Source organism: Manis pentadactyla, chromosome 2 (genome assembly GCF_030020395.1).
Source record: "Manis pentadactyla isolate mManPen7 chromosome 2, mManPen7.hap1, whole genome shotgun sequence".
In the NCBI taxonomy this organism is placed as follows: Eukaryota; Metazoa; Chordata; class Mammalia; order Pholidota; family Manidae; genus Manis; species Manis pentadactyla.
The window spans coordinates 64,927,263-64,944,243 of NC_080020.1; the positions used below are offsets into that span (position 1 = coordinate 64,927,263).

Sequence of the window (16,981 nt, forward strand, 5' to 3'; positions counted from 1 at the left end):
CCCTACAATGATCTAGAACCCTATAACCCATCTGACTTCATCTAGTACGTTGGGGAAGACCACTGATAAGGTGATACACTACCTGGAGGATGTGAAGGGGTATGAGGCATGTTGATTTCGGGGGGAAGAATGTTCCAGGCAGAGGAAATAACCAAGGTATAGGGCTTATGTGCAGAAATGAGTTAATGTAGCAGGTAATATAACAGACTGCTATCCTTATAAAGGCCTGCCTTCATGGTGGCCACTAGCTGGTATCTGGGACGTTGGATTTTGGGAGAGTTCCCACAATCCCCTGACAAGTACAACTCACTGCGCTTAAACTGTACAATGTAGTTTATGCTAAACATCTCTTTTCCTTCCAGGAGCCTGGAATTTTGGTATGTGCTAGGCCAACAACTCCATGACTAGCTGCTAATAAAAATCCTGGGTACTGAGTCTCTAGTGAACTTCCTGGTAGACAACACTTCATATATTTTGTCACAACTTGTTGCTGGGGAATTCAGTGCACTCAGTCTGACTCCACTGGAGAAGCCTCTTGGAAGCTCCCTGGGCCCCCCACTGAAGGGTGTTCCTGGGCACCCCACTGAAGGGCATTCCTGGGCACCTCACTGTAGGTGTTTGACTTGGTATCCTCAGAAGTAACCCACAGTGGTGAGTATGATGATACACGAACTCCTGTGAGTACTCTGAGCGCATCGTCAATGCTGGGACTGGTCTTGGGGAACCCACCCAACTTGAGAGGAGAGACGACTTGGCATGCTCAAGCACCAGCAAGGAATCAACGTGTCTAGAGCAGCACCAGCAGAAGAAGCTCTATCTTATGTAGAACAGCATTTCCCTTGCCACCCTCATTTCTTCACCTGCTTTATTTCACAACAGCACTTATTGCCAACACAGTACCTCCTTAATCACATTCATTGTGTACTGTCTCTATCTGCTGAAACGGAAGGTTCGTGGTAGAAGCAACATAGTCTGCCTTGTTTCCTGATGTATCCCCAGCATCTAGGACACTGTGAGGGTCAGTACTTGTAAAACATGCTAAATGAACAAATTCTCACAGGACAACCCTTGTCTTTAGGCTTGACGGTTAAGAAGACCAACTAGAATATGTCTTTCAAACACATTTTGCCTACTGACACTCATTTCTTGCACACAACACTGGTAAATTATCCAACGTCCTACCTTTCTCCATTATGTAGGTTATTTGCCAGATTCCCAATTCTGGAATAAGTAGTTATAACCCCATAATACAGGGGTTATGCATGCTATGGAGACCTCAAGATTAGAGGACACTTTAAGAGAACGGGCTTTAAGAATCACAGAAGTAGCTGCAATTGAAATATACTTAATATAACAATTTGACCTCCTGATTTCCTTCCTTGTTCACAGTACCAGCATTCTCTCTGCCAGTCAGGCCTGAAGCTCCCTCCTCCTTCACCTGCCCTACCCTGTCCCTAAGCTTTAAGGGCTTTTTTCACACCCGGCATTCTCCTTGCACTCTCACTATCACTTCTAATTCCAAATTTTCACCATTTCACACTTGGATTTCAGCAATTTTCTGACTTTAGGTCTCACTCCACTTAAATCTACTTTATAAACAGAAACAAATTAGTTTTTGTAAACAGTAACTTTAATCAAGTCATTCCTCTGTTTGAAAATCTTCTAAAGCTTCCCATTGCTTACAGGAAAAAGTTCTGATCCCTGACAGCTGTCAGGGCCTTTACAACCCACCGACCCTTCCTCTCATCTTTCCCCTGCTCCATAGGAGGCTTCCGGTGCAATCAAACATTTACTCCCTAAACAAAATTCCTTGCCCACTAGTATTCCTTTTTCTTTTGAGACCTCATTGTCCCATTCCTGCCCTACTTTACTCTCCTCATTCTTCTTTACCTGTATTCTTCTTATTTAATTTCAATTCCTATTTTCCCCCAAAAAATTTCTCCTCATAATCTCAGACAAAATCACTCTGTACCATTCATTTAGCACACATCATCGCTTGTCAATTCACAAGTACCCACCACCTAAACTTTGGGTTTCTTGATGACACAGACTGTATCTCACATGTTTTGTGTATTTTCTTCTTTCACAATTTATTAATGAATTAATCTGATAGCCAGAGTAAGGAGAAAAATAAGCCATAACATCCACCCCTCCTGCCTACACAAATCCCCGTACTTCTGTTCTCTGACCTGCGGTGATCCTAATCAGGTTTCTAGTTTCCTGATTTTCTTTACTCCCAAAGCTGGAGTCTATCTTTCTGACCTGGCAGTCCAGTCTTCAATTCTTAAAAATCTCTTTTGCTTACATGTTTTGGCATTCTGACTTAGGAACATACCTCAGTTCTGAATAACACAGCTAAGGAAGGGCTTGCTTAAAACCTCCCTAGCCAAACTCTATCTATCTGTAGATCTGGAGAGTGAACCAACTTTAAAAGATATATTGCTGTAAGATCTGGTTAACTACTTAGCATACTAGTCAGAAAACTTAAACAAGAGGCAGAGAAAGAAAGAAAAAATCCAGAAAAAGTTAAGACCAAGATCCGAATAGAAGCAAATATTTAAAGATTTAAACAAGATCCTTGAAAGTAATACTCATTTAATCTTTAAAATAATGTACATAATGCAGCTTGTTCATATATGTGATTAATTTGAAACCTACTCCAGGTACTTTTTGTGCATGGCAGTACCTTAAAATAGGAAAGAGAATCAAACATTTCTTCGATCTGTTCTGAAGACTGAACAGATGATGACGATATTGGGTGAGATGAATTCAAGGAATCTTTCTTCATGGTTTTAAACCGAGCATCTAAGAAATCTTCATACTAGCAAAAAATGAAACTGATTAGGAAATCATGAATAGTATCAAAGGCAAAGCAAGTACTCTACAGCAATTATTTATATGAATTAGTCTAATTACAGCTTAAGGTTCTTATAAAAAAAATAACCATCACTAAAATCAGGTCATAAGAATAGTGTGATATTCACCTATATTCCTTAAATTTAAAAATAAAATTATAACCTCTTGGCCACATGAAAAACCGTGTTTCCTAAACAACAGCCTAAGATGAATTAACAAACTATTACTAAAGTATCCAAATGCCAAACTGAATATTCAAGATGAATTTTCTAAACAGATTAGTTTATATTTTAAAAATAAATCTAAAATTAACAAACAAAAATAAAAACTGGTCCCTTAAGCTGATTTCTCATATATAGTCCAGGTTTTCTATTAAGATAATACACATTTCCCTCATCTAAGGTTCACCTGGAATAAAATGTAACTTTTAAACAGAGATAAATTTTTGACAACTCAGCAGATGAGGTCCCCTAGAATATACATTAGAAGTTTTTAAACATTCTGGGCACCACCAAGTGGTGAAACTGTATATCTCATTGCTTAATTAAGGAACATAGATTTAGGATACGTCGCTTAGCATTCTAGTTAAAATGAGTTCCTTCTATCACTTGAAATTTATGAACAGCCCTAACAGAAAATTCAGATTGACAGCTCTAAGAGCACTCCTGTTTTGAAGCAGTCTTGGATCATATATCCAAGAAATTTAATAAAAAGTCAGAATTTTAGGTTAAAAGGGCTCTTCATGCTTTCCTACCTATTGCTTGAATTATTTGACAATATCTGTCATATCATGGCCTGGTGTGTCCAAATATCTCTAAGGATAAGAAACATCTCCAGAGAATCTAATAACACTGACAACATTATTATGTGCTCTATAACAGAATGGTGTTCCAAGTCTGAAAACAGCACAAAATACGGTTTGTACCTCAAAAGAGCAAATTAATTGTCTGTATCAACCTATGTATCACTGTTACAAGAATGATCAGAGTAATAACAGGGAGACAGCATTGCTAGGAAATATCTTAATTTCTTCTCTCTTTATACACATGATAATGAGTTTTGTTTTGCAAAAAAAAAGGCTTTTTAACTCAAAATTTCTTCAAGCAGAAGGGTCTGAACCTATTAAAAATAAAATGTAGTAAAGTGATTTAAAGTTTTCATCTTAATGACAAAGTGTAAAATAATTTCACATAATTTCAACTTTCAATAAAATATATCAGTAAATAAAGGCATATTTTTCATTGTCAAATCTTGAGAGGTATAGGTATCAATAACAAGGGTCAGTTTTACTGCATCTTTCTAGGTACATTTTCATTACTCCAAATAGTAATTGCATGGAAAATATGCCACAAATATGACTTGACTATTTTTCCCCAGCATTCACAGTTGGCCTTAGAAAACTACTTACACTGGAGAGTTCTTTAAATATTTTTTCCAAAGAGAAATACTCCATGAAAGTAGCAAAACCTTCATTTAGCCATAGATCATTCCACCACTCCATTGTTACCAGATTACCAAACCACTGTGGGGGGGAAAAAAAAAAACACTAACCAACACAATATTTACATTCTCAAGAATTCTCTAATAAACTGAATTGACAGATCAATCACCTGTAACCAGATTACAATACAAAATACAGTTATTACAGTTAAACTATGTTCAAATTAAAGAGTTAACAATAGATGCATAAACTTATTTTACAAATAAAATTAAAATTTTAACATTTTACCTTAGTTGAATGGGAAGATAATCAAGAAAGACAATTAGCATACTTATCAATTTAACATACAAGTTATATGTTATTCAAACAAAAAGTTTTTAGCTACCTCAATAAAAGTGCAATTTCCAAGATAATGTAATTCTTCTACCTTCTAATATCAAGTTAGTAATTTTATTTTTCATTGTCTCAACAACTATTCATGACAACTAAAAAAATTAATTTCTAAATGAGAGATTTTCCTATATTCAGAGAGCCCACACTCCACGTTTCTCCTCAGTTACCCAAGTTGAGGACAGTATTTACATGATTCAAAACAGAATGCAAACAAGATTCCTTAAGAAAGTTGGCATGCATACAAGTAAGGGAAAGCAGAAAGATCCTTAAATACCTTCTATAAGGTAGTAAGAAGGAAAAATAATGGAAGAACCTCCTAAAACAATGAATCCCATAAATCCCTGAAATAAGGTATGGTCATAGGGTATGCAATTTAGTCAGTGAGGCGTAGGGCTTGTCTCAAACGAGTAGCAAATGTTAGGGTTACAAGATAATGAAACAAAACATTTTGAAAATTACAATAGTGTATTTTTTAAAGGTACTATCTTAAAACCTGTTTTAGTAGAAGATGATTTGTAAGTCCTATAGTAACAGAAATACTCTTCAAGTGGTGATGGGTAGCCCCAGAAATAACAGACCCAGGGAAATCCCCCACAAGACAACTTGTTTACATGCCTAAAAGTAGAATAGTAAGCAAGTATGTGCTTCACATGTCAGCTTGTTATGAAGTCTTCACAGGGAGCTACAGGGTCATATACCAACTGTGCTGAAGATAGGGAGTAAACTGCCCAGAGCATGTCCTACTCTTCTTCCATATCCCCTCACCATCATGACACCCCCAAACCAGACCCAACACTGATAAGCATCTCATCAAGGGCATGAGAGAGCAGCTGTTGGGGAAGAAAGAGCCAAGCTCATGTACCCATATAATTTTCTTTTCTTTTTGCTCATGTTATATAAAGAGTGCCTTCCCTCTCCCAAATTAATAAAAGAACCCAGTTCTAGCAGGAGTTAGACAGATGAAAGAGAGAAAGAGAGGGAGGGACGGATGGACAGAGGAAGGATGGAAGGAAGGAAAGAAGGAATAAATAAATATAGTCTTGACAACTACAGTCCAAGAGGTGTGAGAACGGAGTGCAACTGAGGGAACATGTTTCTCCCCCATACTGAGTCACACTGAGAAGCTGGCATTTGTCAGAGGTGAAGCTGTGCATTAATTAGGGGGGGAAATACAGCGAGATCTTGATGACAGAGTGGTTCTTCAAGAACCAGGGCTGCCACTTACCAATGCTGTGACTTTGGGCAAGTCATTTACTCAAGCTGCTCGGTTTCCATATATGTGAGATAGTTTTATCACCTACCTTACATACGAAAGGTAAGTGAGATAATGGATCTAAAATTGCTTTATAAACTATACAATCCTATACAAACATTAGGTCGCATTTTCATCTGAAAATTAAGTTTGTGTAAAAAGCATCATTTTATTATGGAAAAGGCAATGCTATAACAAAAAGATGAATTATTACTAGCCTCTAATTCTACCCTAAAACTCTAGGATATGAAATAGACAATAGGTATATGAGATACAACAGTCTTGGTTGCTCATACCTGATGGGACAACTCATGAGCAATGATCTTAATAACCAGTTTTCTATCCGCCACTGAAGAAGTGTTGCTGTCATATAGAAGTGTCTCTTCTCGGAAGGTGAGCAACCCCCAGTTTTCCATTGCTCCTGCTTCAAAGTCAGGGATAGCCACCAAATCTGCACATAATAGGAAGACGTGATCAACTTTCCCTCATTTAAGGTATCCCTAATCAAATCAAAATATTTTATCCATTGGTTATCACTGTGAATCAGGAGGCAGTGAGCTCATTTTATACTACTAATGAATAGAACCTGCCTCATTCTAGCCTTTTATGCTCCTCACCTGTCTGTCAGTTGGGGAAGACCTGATCAAACCCCTGTGGCGTTACTGTTCCTCTGTCTCTTAGCAAACAAAGAGAGACCTTATTCCTTTATAATGAATTAACCTCTTAGAGCAAGGCCAGAGTACAAGGGCTCGCCTCTTGAACAGCACTGAAATGCTTACTTTCCTGAGCTACCATTTTTCAGTTTCTGTTACCTGAATCAGGAATTTCTGAGGAAGTTAGAATTAAGTCAAAATCCAGACTAAGCCCTCAATAAATTCCCATTTACACAGCACTTTTCTAACAGCCTCATAAACTTCTAAGTGTTTTAGGCTCCACATTCAGACACATTTATGGGATCTAAACAATCTTAACAAACACAAACAATTTTAAAGCATTAACAGTGTTTCGTGGTTTTCTTTTCAAATAACCTCAGCAAAAGGTTTTTCTAAAAAACATTTGCAAAATGAAACTAGGTTATAATGGTAATGAAAATCAGAGGCACTGTTTGAATCTTACCCAGTTTCTTAAGTGGGTATCGAATTTCAAAGTAGTTTTGATAAAAGTCAAGAAGCTTCACAGTTGTTTCCAAGGCATAGTGAACTTGACCAATCTTTTCTGGTACAGCATATATAGAAACCTAAAAGGAAAGATGTATATTGTAAAGACAGGTACAACTAAAATTAGCATGATATTCAGGTGAACACCGAGAACTGCACAGAGTTGCATGAGATTTCTCAGGACAGAAACCCTTGTTTATTGTTCTTTTGGGGCCCACAGTTTAGCAAGTCATTTCCATACATACAACAATGTTAAAAAAAACTTATTGATTCCCTTTTTTTAAAAAGTTAATACAATATCCCAAACAAAACATTCTGGGTCATATTATAGTAATTTCAGCATTTGCCCATTTAATTTTATGATGCTCTTCTCTTTCCATTATCTACAGTTGCCTTTTCAGGCTCATTAGCTATCAAGACTATGAATTATTTGAAGGACAAAACTAGGTTTTCATCTTTTTAGCACATAACACAGAGCCTGGCATTGAGCATACACTCAGTACAGAGGAGTCACATCTTTCGAAGAAGTTAGTTCTAAGGTAAACACACAGCCAGAAACTGTAAATTGTTGAAATTACCCTGGAAAAACCTACTAAAGACCAACACATGGTCTTTCAGTTAAGTGTGGCACTGCCAGTTTTTCTTCCAGCCCTGGAACAGAATACTTTTCTTCTAGTTGTTTGCTTGTTTTCATGGACCATGTTGTATAAAAAATTAGCCAACTCAGCAGAAGGAAACCTTCAGTGAGCAGCACCTGGCTATCGAGGCCAACTAAGGGGACAACAGGCACTGCTACCACTGCCTGTGCACTCCAGGGCCCGTGCTGAGGGGGAAGGCGCATGCAAGCACCCATTTATTTCTTTTTCTCTAAGAGGATAATTAAACACATATGTGACTAACTGTAAATGTCTTATTCAGTAAACATCAAGATGCAAAAATTCAACTATATTAAAAGCCATGGGTTTTAAAAAGCAGTATTTATTTATTTTTCAATTAATGAAAAAAAAAAAGCCCCTCTGTACTCAATGGGGAAAGTGGGATGTGGACAAGACTTAGCAGAAAGTTAAAACCTCAGAATAAAGATCTCAACAGGTGGGAAAAGGAGACTTACTGAATAAGTCATCTTTGGACAAAATACACTAGTGAACTCTTAACTCCAAATTAATTTAGCCTCCCATTAAAGGATGAAAAACTTCCAGTGATGTCTGAGAAGTCAAGTAGATTTCAGTCAAAACTGCCTTTATGTGGGGCTTTGGTCTACAGAACATATGCATTAATCACAGGACCATGGAAGCAAGAAGGCATAAAAATTAAATGTAAAGAAAACAAAATTTTAAAAGCAAAATTAAAAGTACAGCCTCCGTAGTGAGAGTGGGGTTCAAATCTCCACTAGTTGTGTGACTTTGAACAGGTTAACCTCAGTTTCCCTATCTCGAAAATGGGGATCAACTAGCTCCTATCCTCACAGGCCGCTGGGAGGGTAAAATAGGCACTGGCATTTGGTGCTGGGTCCAACAGCTCCCACAGGCATTTCTGTCCACGGATGGAGGACAAACTGTTGTTGGGGTGTGATGACACAAATGAGGGACATCTTGTTCAGCCATGTTGCTTTCATCTAATTTTAATCAACTTAAATTTAAATATCACATAAAGCTAGTGACCTCAGTCACTGTATAGCTGTGTCCTAGAAGCTCTTTTACACAAACATTGTCTCAATCAAATTCTCTTGTAAAAGTAAAATTAAAAGAAACTTGAAAATCATTGACTTTCAGGTATTCAATTAATAATAGTAAATAAGTAAAAAGTAACATTTCTTGTATAAAATGTCAGAGTTGTAATTCAAAAGCTTGATTTCTTTCATAAAGCAGTTGCCAGAAATCATTAAAGAATTCCTCTTCACCTCTTGTGAACAGGCTCCAAGGACAATCACAACATACCAGGGTTCCGTTTACGTCCTGACTCAGGTTCTTCATCTCTCCCACGAGGAAAGCAACCAGGTACGTGCTCATTTTCACGCTCTCGGAAAACTCATCCTGAACAAGCCCATCTTCCATAATGACTGATGACTTCTACAAAAAAGGGGGAAAAGATGACAGCTCTGTAACTATGGGACAAAATGACAGTGGCAAATGGAGAAACTGAAAATTCAAATAGGAAATAAGAAGTGAAGACATTGGCGTGTCTTGATCTCTCAGCACAAGTTTCTAAACAGCATGGCCCTTACCTCTCAGCCTGTTCTACCACCCTTCATCATGAGGACATACTGAGCACAGTGAAAATCCTTAAGGAGAATTTAGTCTCAAAAAATGGCTTGAAATAAATGTAAGTCAGAGAGCATAAGTAACAGTGGTTCTGTTTGTCCCCTTTAAAATACCACCAGAACCAAATCCCTCTTTCCGACCTAGAAGTGCCCTGCTCTGCTGCTACCATGTCCACAGAAGGAGCTGTGGCTGCGATGTCCTTCCAAGGATCTGAAATGGCTTTTGATGTGCCGTGCTGACGGCCCCAACCAGGCCCCGTGGGATCAAAGGCGACAGTCACTTGAGAGCCTGCAGTGGGCACAGATGAGGGAACGCAGGCGACCTTGCGGGGTTTTCCAACCATGAACTAAGTAAGGTTTGTTTTGGGAGACTAGACAAGTAGGCATCCCACCTTTTAAAGAAAGATTAAGGTGAAGAAGACAGCTAGGAGAGGAGCTGCAGAAGTGACAGCCCTGCTGAAGGACAGTTCCGGTCCCCTCCTGCCTGCCAGGATTGACACCATAGTCTGTGAGAAGTGGCTGCTCCTCTCCCCTGCTGCCTGGGTTTGGAGAGGTCTATCAGGCTGCACACAGCTCCTCAGGGGTCACCAAAAGGATCTCCTAGTTCTGTTTAGCATAAAAACAATTCTGCTTGGTTCATCCTCAACGCCTCCCCTGCAGAGCTCACATCCAAGAAAGAGGTTGGAGTTCTTGTTGTTATACCTCCAGGTTCCAATGGCTATTTTTTCATAACCAATAAAATACCAAGGTCAATCATGATTCAACACTACCAAATGTCACTCTTAGAACAGCAAATTCACCATGTCTCAGGAAATATCACTGCAATCGTTAGTACTAGTTCATATAGGACTAATATTTGCACAACTTTAGTATACAGCACACATGTCACTGTTCCTTCCCACACATTCCACATCCAGCAGGTCTCACCTTCCTCAAACGCTCCCCAGCCTGACTTCCCAACTGATTCCAATATATATTTTAACTTTTACCTAAATATTTTAAGAAAGAGTAAGAATATATGACTTTAATCATTCTCAACAGTACCGCAAAGGGAAATTCAAGTAATCATAACAAAGAAAGAGATCCACTCAAAGATTTTACATTCTAGGAACAGAACAGTACCTTAGGCATATTTGATAAAGCAGTGTATTGCTCATCCCTTATGATCTTGATGATAAATGTAGCTTTAAATGCTGGTTCATCAAAACAAGGAAAAGCAGATCTTGCTGCCAAGGGTTCAAACTGAGTTGCTGCAAAGTACCTAAAACAAAGGCAAATCCATCCAATAGTTATTGAGCACCTACTATTCAAGGCACCTTGCCAAGTATGAGGGATACCAAGGTAAACATCGTACAATCCCAGCCATTAGATCTGCAATCAACTGGGAGGCACAGAGATTAACTGCTGGATAGAAATTTCTCAGGTTGTAAATCATGTCACAACAGTGAAAACAAAGCAGGGGAGACAAAGGGTAGGAAACAAATTCTGACTAGCAGTTGAGACACTGTAAGGAAACTGGTGACATAATTTGAGGAGGGCCTTACAAAATAAAGAATATTTGAAAAGGTAGAGAGAGGAAGGGAGTATACTTCAGCAGAGTGAGAAGCACAAGGGAAGAGAGATGTGTACGTTCAGGACTGGGGTACCCAAGGCCACTGGAGATGGAGCCACAGAAGGTAGGCTGTGATGGGTCACTGAAGTCTTAAAAAGGTTTCTGATGGAAGATCAGTATGAAAGTGGTCATTAATTAACATTAACCATCTGTACAGACTCTGGTTTTACAACACAAAACCTCAAATTCACAACTTGCACTTTCATGACGACTAGAAAAAATAGGTGTCCAGGAGTATGCTGGTTTTCTTTGCTCTTTCAGAAATGCATCAAAAATGTCCTCCCTGTCCTACAGCATAGCAACAAGACTTAAGAATTTAACTCATATAAAAGGCCTCAGAGGTTGTTAGAAAAGCACAAAAAGAAAAAGAAATTCAGATTTTCAACTAAGCAAAGGAATAAAACTTCAGGGCAGGTGCTGACCTGGTGTGCATACTTCAGGCACTAATCAATATGGTACATACACAGCCACCTCTCTGAACAAATCAGCCTCACTTGCTTAGGGCTTAGTTTCCACTTTTAAAAGATAAACAGAAAAAAGTGCGGGATTTGGAGTCAGAACACCCAAATGCTGCAGTTACCAGCCATTTGACTTTGGGCCAATCAATGAACCTAATCTCATTTTCCTTATTTATTAAATTAGGATGGAGGTAGGATCCCCTGCCAAATACCCACAGTTTCTGTTAGAGTCAAATAAGACTATTCATAATAAAAACTACTTGTAGGCCATAGAGTTCACATAGATGTTTATTATAAATCCTAGAAACTCAGAACTCTTCTTTCACACTTAAAATTATTGTACTGTTTTCCTGATAAGGATTTGCCCAAATAACTTTCTGTTTGGTAAAAATCAAGACAGCAATCATAATACATAAAACAATTTAAGCTTGTTAATGTTTCTAACATTGTTTCTTCTTCACCCCACTCTCAAATTCTTACCAGTTAACAGAACATTTTGAAAATGGGCCACAAGGGAACAGCAGATAAAGTTTGATGATATCCATGTTGTTCACTTAAGAGAATTTACTTGGACCCATCACTTTGAATAGAAATAGGATCATAGTTCTCTAAGATAAATACAATCTTATTGTTAAAAGAGATGCAATAATAATTATCTCAAATAAAAGCCCCTTTGAGAAGCTGCTTCTTGATGATACTTAAGAGTATATCCCCTCTATGCTGAACAAGTTGAAAATTATTCTTTCATTAGAGACTGTATTTGCTTTCAGAAATACTAGCTGCACTTTGAGCACTACCTCTAGGAGCCCTGAAGACAATTATGAATTAGTTGGGGGTCAGGTAAGAGAATTCCAAGCACTGGGGACAACACTGGGCAGAGGAGAACTAGGGAGGCACACATCACAGTGGTTAAGAATGCAGCCTCTATTAGAATGGCCTTGGGTTTCGGATCTTCCTCTGCTCCCTGCTGGCCATAAGATATTGGAAGAGTTACTTTATGTGCCTCTCCTCCTCAACTGTAAAATTAAGAGAATATTAATATTCACCTTTTACTGGGTTTGTCAGGATAAAAGACTAAACATACAAAGTGTTTGGAACACTTCCTAGCACTCCATTCTCAGTAAATAAAGGCCATTATTATCACTGTAATTCAGGAAGGGCACATGGAGTTCATTATGGCAGGCGAACTGGGAAAAAATAAGGGCAGATCTGGAAAGACGAAATAAATCCTGGGAGAAATGAAGAACTGCGAAAGGATCATAAACCAGAGACCAATATGGTCAGATCTGTACTTCGAGAAATAAGAGCCTGGCAGCAAGAGGCTGGGGAAAGCAGTGGTGAGAACAGAGGCCAGGAGACCTATTAAGAGGGTACTTCAACAGAGTTCAAGAAAAAGACACTGAGAGATTGAAGAACAAAGAAATAAAACACACACCCATTCTAAATTTGTTCACTAGTTCTTTTAGTATCAGTTATTATCTAGAACCTGAAGTCTGTCAACTTCTAGATTTAACTGCAAGGTTACTCACCACCTCCACCTCTTAGGTAACATGGGCAATGTTCCCCCCCACAAGCAGGATCTATCCGTGTTGACATTTACATATACTCTGATTTTCCAGTCAATAAGGAATATACCTCTTAATTATTTAATCTACTTGTTTAAGTGTCTGTTCTTAGCTATACCTCTTGAAGGGGCAAAAGTTTGCAGAAGTCCTCTAATAGAATTATGCAAAATTATAGGTCTGAGAAATACAAAAAAATTGCTTTGAATTATAGTTGTCAGACATACAAATAGTTTTCAGACACATACCTTGAAAGGTATATCTAAACTTTCAACTTGCTTTGAGATATATAATCATGTGTGGCATTCATTTTACTGAACCAGGTAGGTTAATGGATTTACGTATGTTTTTTCTAACAGCAGAGTTTCACAGACTATTTTAATAATTAGAAATACTATTTTTTTAAAATACTCTATTTCTTAATTTTAAGATACTGTTTTCCATTCTTCTCGCACTTTCACAACTCAACCCAGTTCAAGGCAAGAGTCAACAAGTGACCATACTAAAATTCACCTTAGTCTGCCATTCATTTCTTCCTCCCATTATATAGCGGCAGGCCCAAGGGACTCCAAGGGCGATAATCTGACTGTAATAGATAATCAGGGAATATGTCTTAAAGGTTGTTTGCATACTATGAATGTCATTTTTATGTGTCTACTGTAATTCCTAGAGATGTTGGAGATTACAGAAGGAAAGGCCAAGAAGCCCTGAGCTGCTCCTGCAATTTGCTTTTCATGTCAAATTTCATGCAAGGGCCAGCATGCCATTCATTTAATAAGAAAAATGAGTTATCTGAATAGGACTATAATCTTGCTTTGTCTCTTTCTCCACTTAAAAAGGGTCAAAGAACTTCCTTTAGATTTAAAATATTAATTTCTATTTTTTTCAGTACACCAACATACACTAGCCCAATGGCCAGCATAAGCAATTCACATGCTGGTTTACAAAGTAATATGAGACACTGCTCAGCTGCATTAAGCAGATCTAATAAGGACTTTAGTGCACATAAGAGAATTGACATTATTGCTTCTTAAGAATCACCCATACACAGTGTGTGTGACATCTCTTTACAGAAATTTGAACTATATGCTATGAATATTAAGATTAAAGTACAAAATATAGTCTAAATAAGGGAGCTAAATACTTTCACGTTTTGAGTTGTTGTCTTTAAAGCCAAATTCTTTCCTAGATTTTTTTATATTTTAAATTTATTTTTAAAGTTTCTGTGAAAATAGGGCATCTTTTTTATAGACCAGCAAATATTGAGGATACAAAAATGATGTATGTAAGCATACAACACTTCACGCTGTCTTTCTCCATCTCACTAAGCACCTCTAAAGGTTCTGTACATTAAGAAAATAAGTCTTGGAGAATAATCCCTACTCTTCTTTACTCTGCTTCCTACAGAGACCTTGTAAAGTGATAGAAAACTAGATTCAAGTTAAAAGATATAAAAAGTTCAAGATAACTTAAGTCTTCATGATAGAGAATGTAACTGATATAATCTTTTTCCATTTCCTTTCATCAGCATGTTCCCACCCCTACCATAATATATGATATATGCTCAAGGCTCGACTAATATAGAAAATAATAAATTCCTCCAAATCGCTCTTCTTCTATTTTGCACATAATCTCTTCAATTTAAAAAACTGCAGTTAATTCTTTGGTGTGGCAAAGAGATCCACATTGCAAAAGTCATCAAAGAGCAAAGACGCAGAACCATTTAAGAATACTACGTACTTTTTCTTATTATTTTCATCTGTGTAGGAAGTGCCATAAAACCCATAATAAGAACTAGATATATTTGCCGAGTACTCTATCTTCAAGGTATAATTGTGCCCTTCAAGAAGGGCTTCAGGGGCAACAATGGCAATCTGCTCATGAAACGGATATTCCAGGACCTCAACTTGTTTCTCTTGGCTTGAAACTGCTGACATAAAGGTCACTCTTGAAATATTATGGCCTGTGCTGTGAAGAACGATATTCCACGTGGCCTGAAGAGCCTGAAGTGAAATCATCACAGAACCCCTGAATATCATCGAGGTCAGGTTGGGGTGCAGGTTAAGCTCGTAGCGTAGTGGCGTAATGGCAGTGGGAAGCCTGATTTGCGCCCATGGAAATACCTTCCCATTTGTTGCAATTGGCTGAATTAGTCCCATTGATTGGTTTTTTTTATGGCAGCCTTCTTTGGTAAAGGTACATCTGGGCAGTAGATAAATCACCATGATTACAGAAACAGCAACCACAATGACAAAAGCACAGACCACCACGGTCCTCGCAGAGGGTGCCGAGCAAGTCCCGTCGGGGCTCTGCCTGTAGCCGGCTGCACTGTTCCGAAGGCCCGAGCTTCTGTTCATAAAGGACATGCCCAGCAGCTTTGCAGATGACTCGTAATCCTCTTCATCCTCATCCATCTCATGCTCACCAAGACCCCGCACCAGCAGTCGTGAACCCCGGGGCTCATATTCCACTTCATCAGGCTCTAGAGGATGTAAACAAGGCTCTTTGGCTAAATCCACCACATCTGGTTCTTCCTCAAACATGCTGTTTTCAATCATATTCCTGGGGAGCTGAAGCAGATCTAAAAAACCAAAACATAAGGACAAACACAGTTAGAAAAATAAAAATCTCATAATAAAATGTCTGCTAGCATAAATCACATTCAACCTCAGAATTTTTTTTATCATTAAGACATTTCCATCTTAGAGCTACTGAATTTAACAAGATGCTTATAATTTTCTTATATCCTCCATTAAAAACTCAAGCATAAATAAAAGCATACCACAGAGGCAAAACAAGAAGCTAAATAAACAGACTAGTATGTCAAAAAAAAAAGAAAGGGCAGGCTAGTATATCAAAAAAAAAAAAAAAAAGGGCAGCTGAGACTAAACACTAATTTCCTTACACTTCCAGCCTTGTCCTGAGCTTTAGAGCCTTAGAGGGCCCTACCACAGCCTGCCTCTGACTCTGTCTGTTCCACAGGGAGAGGAGGCAACGAGATCAAAGAGATGCGCTCACCTACAGTCCATGATCCCCTCCTGGGGTCTGGGTGCCAGAACCTGCACAATTCCTGCCTGCAAGGCAGGAAACCTGCTTTTAGGGCTTTGGTCACTTCTCTGAGTCCCATTCTCCCCAGGGAGGACCACACACTGGTGTGCCCATTTACAGGCTTGAATGATGGCTAAGCAACAGGATGGGTTATTTTATTCCCCCTGGAAGAGGGATTTCCTTCCTGTTCCACAATAAACTAAAAATGGAAAATTATATAGGAAATTTCCATAATCAAGAAACTTTAGACAATAAGACTATAAAAAGAACTATAAAAACCAGATAAAACTACAATCCAACCTCATGTTATGCTTCCAGAGCATTCAGAAATACAACATATTCCCCTCTGTAACAACCATCTTACACACCATTGAGTATAAGTGGATCTTGGGGTTGGTAGTGGTAGGAGTTTTTATAAAGTACAAAGAACCATACTCTCCAACTTGCCAAAAATCACTGCAGAAACAAGATTCAAAAAGTAAAAGGTAAATTATCTCACATAGATCAGTGATTCCTAGATCAATGTTCTTTACTTAAAAATCACAGAACTTTAACTTTTCAGGAATATCAGAAGTTTGATAATTCAAACTTCCATGAACTTTTCTCGACAAGGTACTTTATAAACACCATTTCTGAACCTCACAACAATTCTTTAAGATGGCAAGTAAAACTGTTTCAGACACAAGAAAAAAACAAAGCAAAAACACCAGAAACGGGTTAATTGATTTTCATAAACTAGTCACAAAACTGATATTGGAGCCCAGGTCTAATAATCTGATTTCATATTTTAGACTCTTTCTATTATTACTTTACACCTTTCTACTCAACTAATTCAATAAAGGATGAGAACTCATATCTAATTTATTTCTTTTATACTAGGCAATGAAGTTGTTATGAGTAATATTTATCATCAGCAGAGCAACTTTACACATAAAATTACTA

At 38.1% G+C, this 16,981-nt stretch overlaps 1 protein-coding gene across 3 annotated transcripts in view; it reads right to left on the bottom strand.

Annotated features, from left to right (window-relative positions):
* The window catches only part of LNPEP (leucyl and cystinyl aminopeptidase), a 79,332-nt gene that overhangs the window by 28,712 nt on the left and 33,639 nt on the right, over window positions 1-16,981 (bottom strand). For 2 of the 3 annotated variants that reach the window (XR_008994113.1, XM_036925759.2), the window contains exons 2-8: window positions 14,732-15,572; window positions 10,482-10,620; window positions 9,037-9,168; window positions 7,059-7,179; window positions 6,239-6,393; window positions 4,265-4,378; window positions 2,687-2,821 (exon numbers count right to left, since the gene is read on the bottom strand). Coding sequence is in view for 2 of the 3 variants with exons in the window: in XM_036925759.2 (XP_036781654.2) it covers window positions 2,687-2,821; window positions 4,265-4,378; window positions 6,239-6,393; window positions 7,059-7,179; window positions 9,037-9,168; window positions 10,482-10,620; window positions 14,732-15,572 (1,637 nt within the window). In the remaining variant the exon portion in view is untranslated. Of the gene's footprint in view, window positions 1-2,686; window positions 2,822-4,264; window positions 4,379-6,238; window positions 6,394-7,058; window positions 7,180-9,036; window positions 9,169-10,481; window positions 10,621-14,731; window positions 15,573-16,407; window positions 16,496-16,981 lie in introns of all 3 variants that reach the window. The other variant, XM_057493114.1, reaches the window with a different exon arrangement.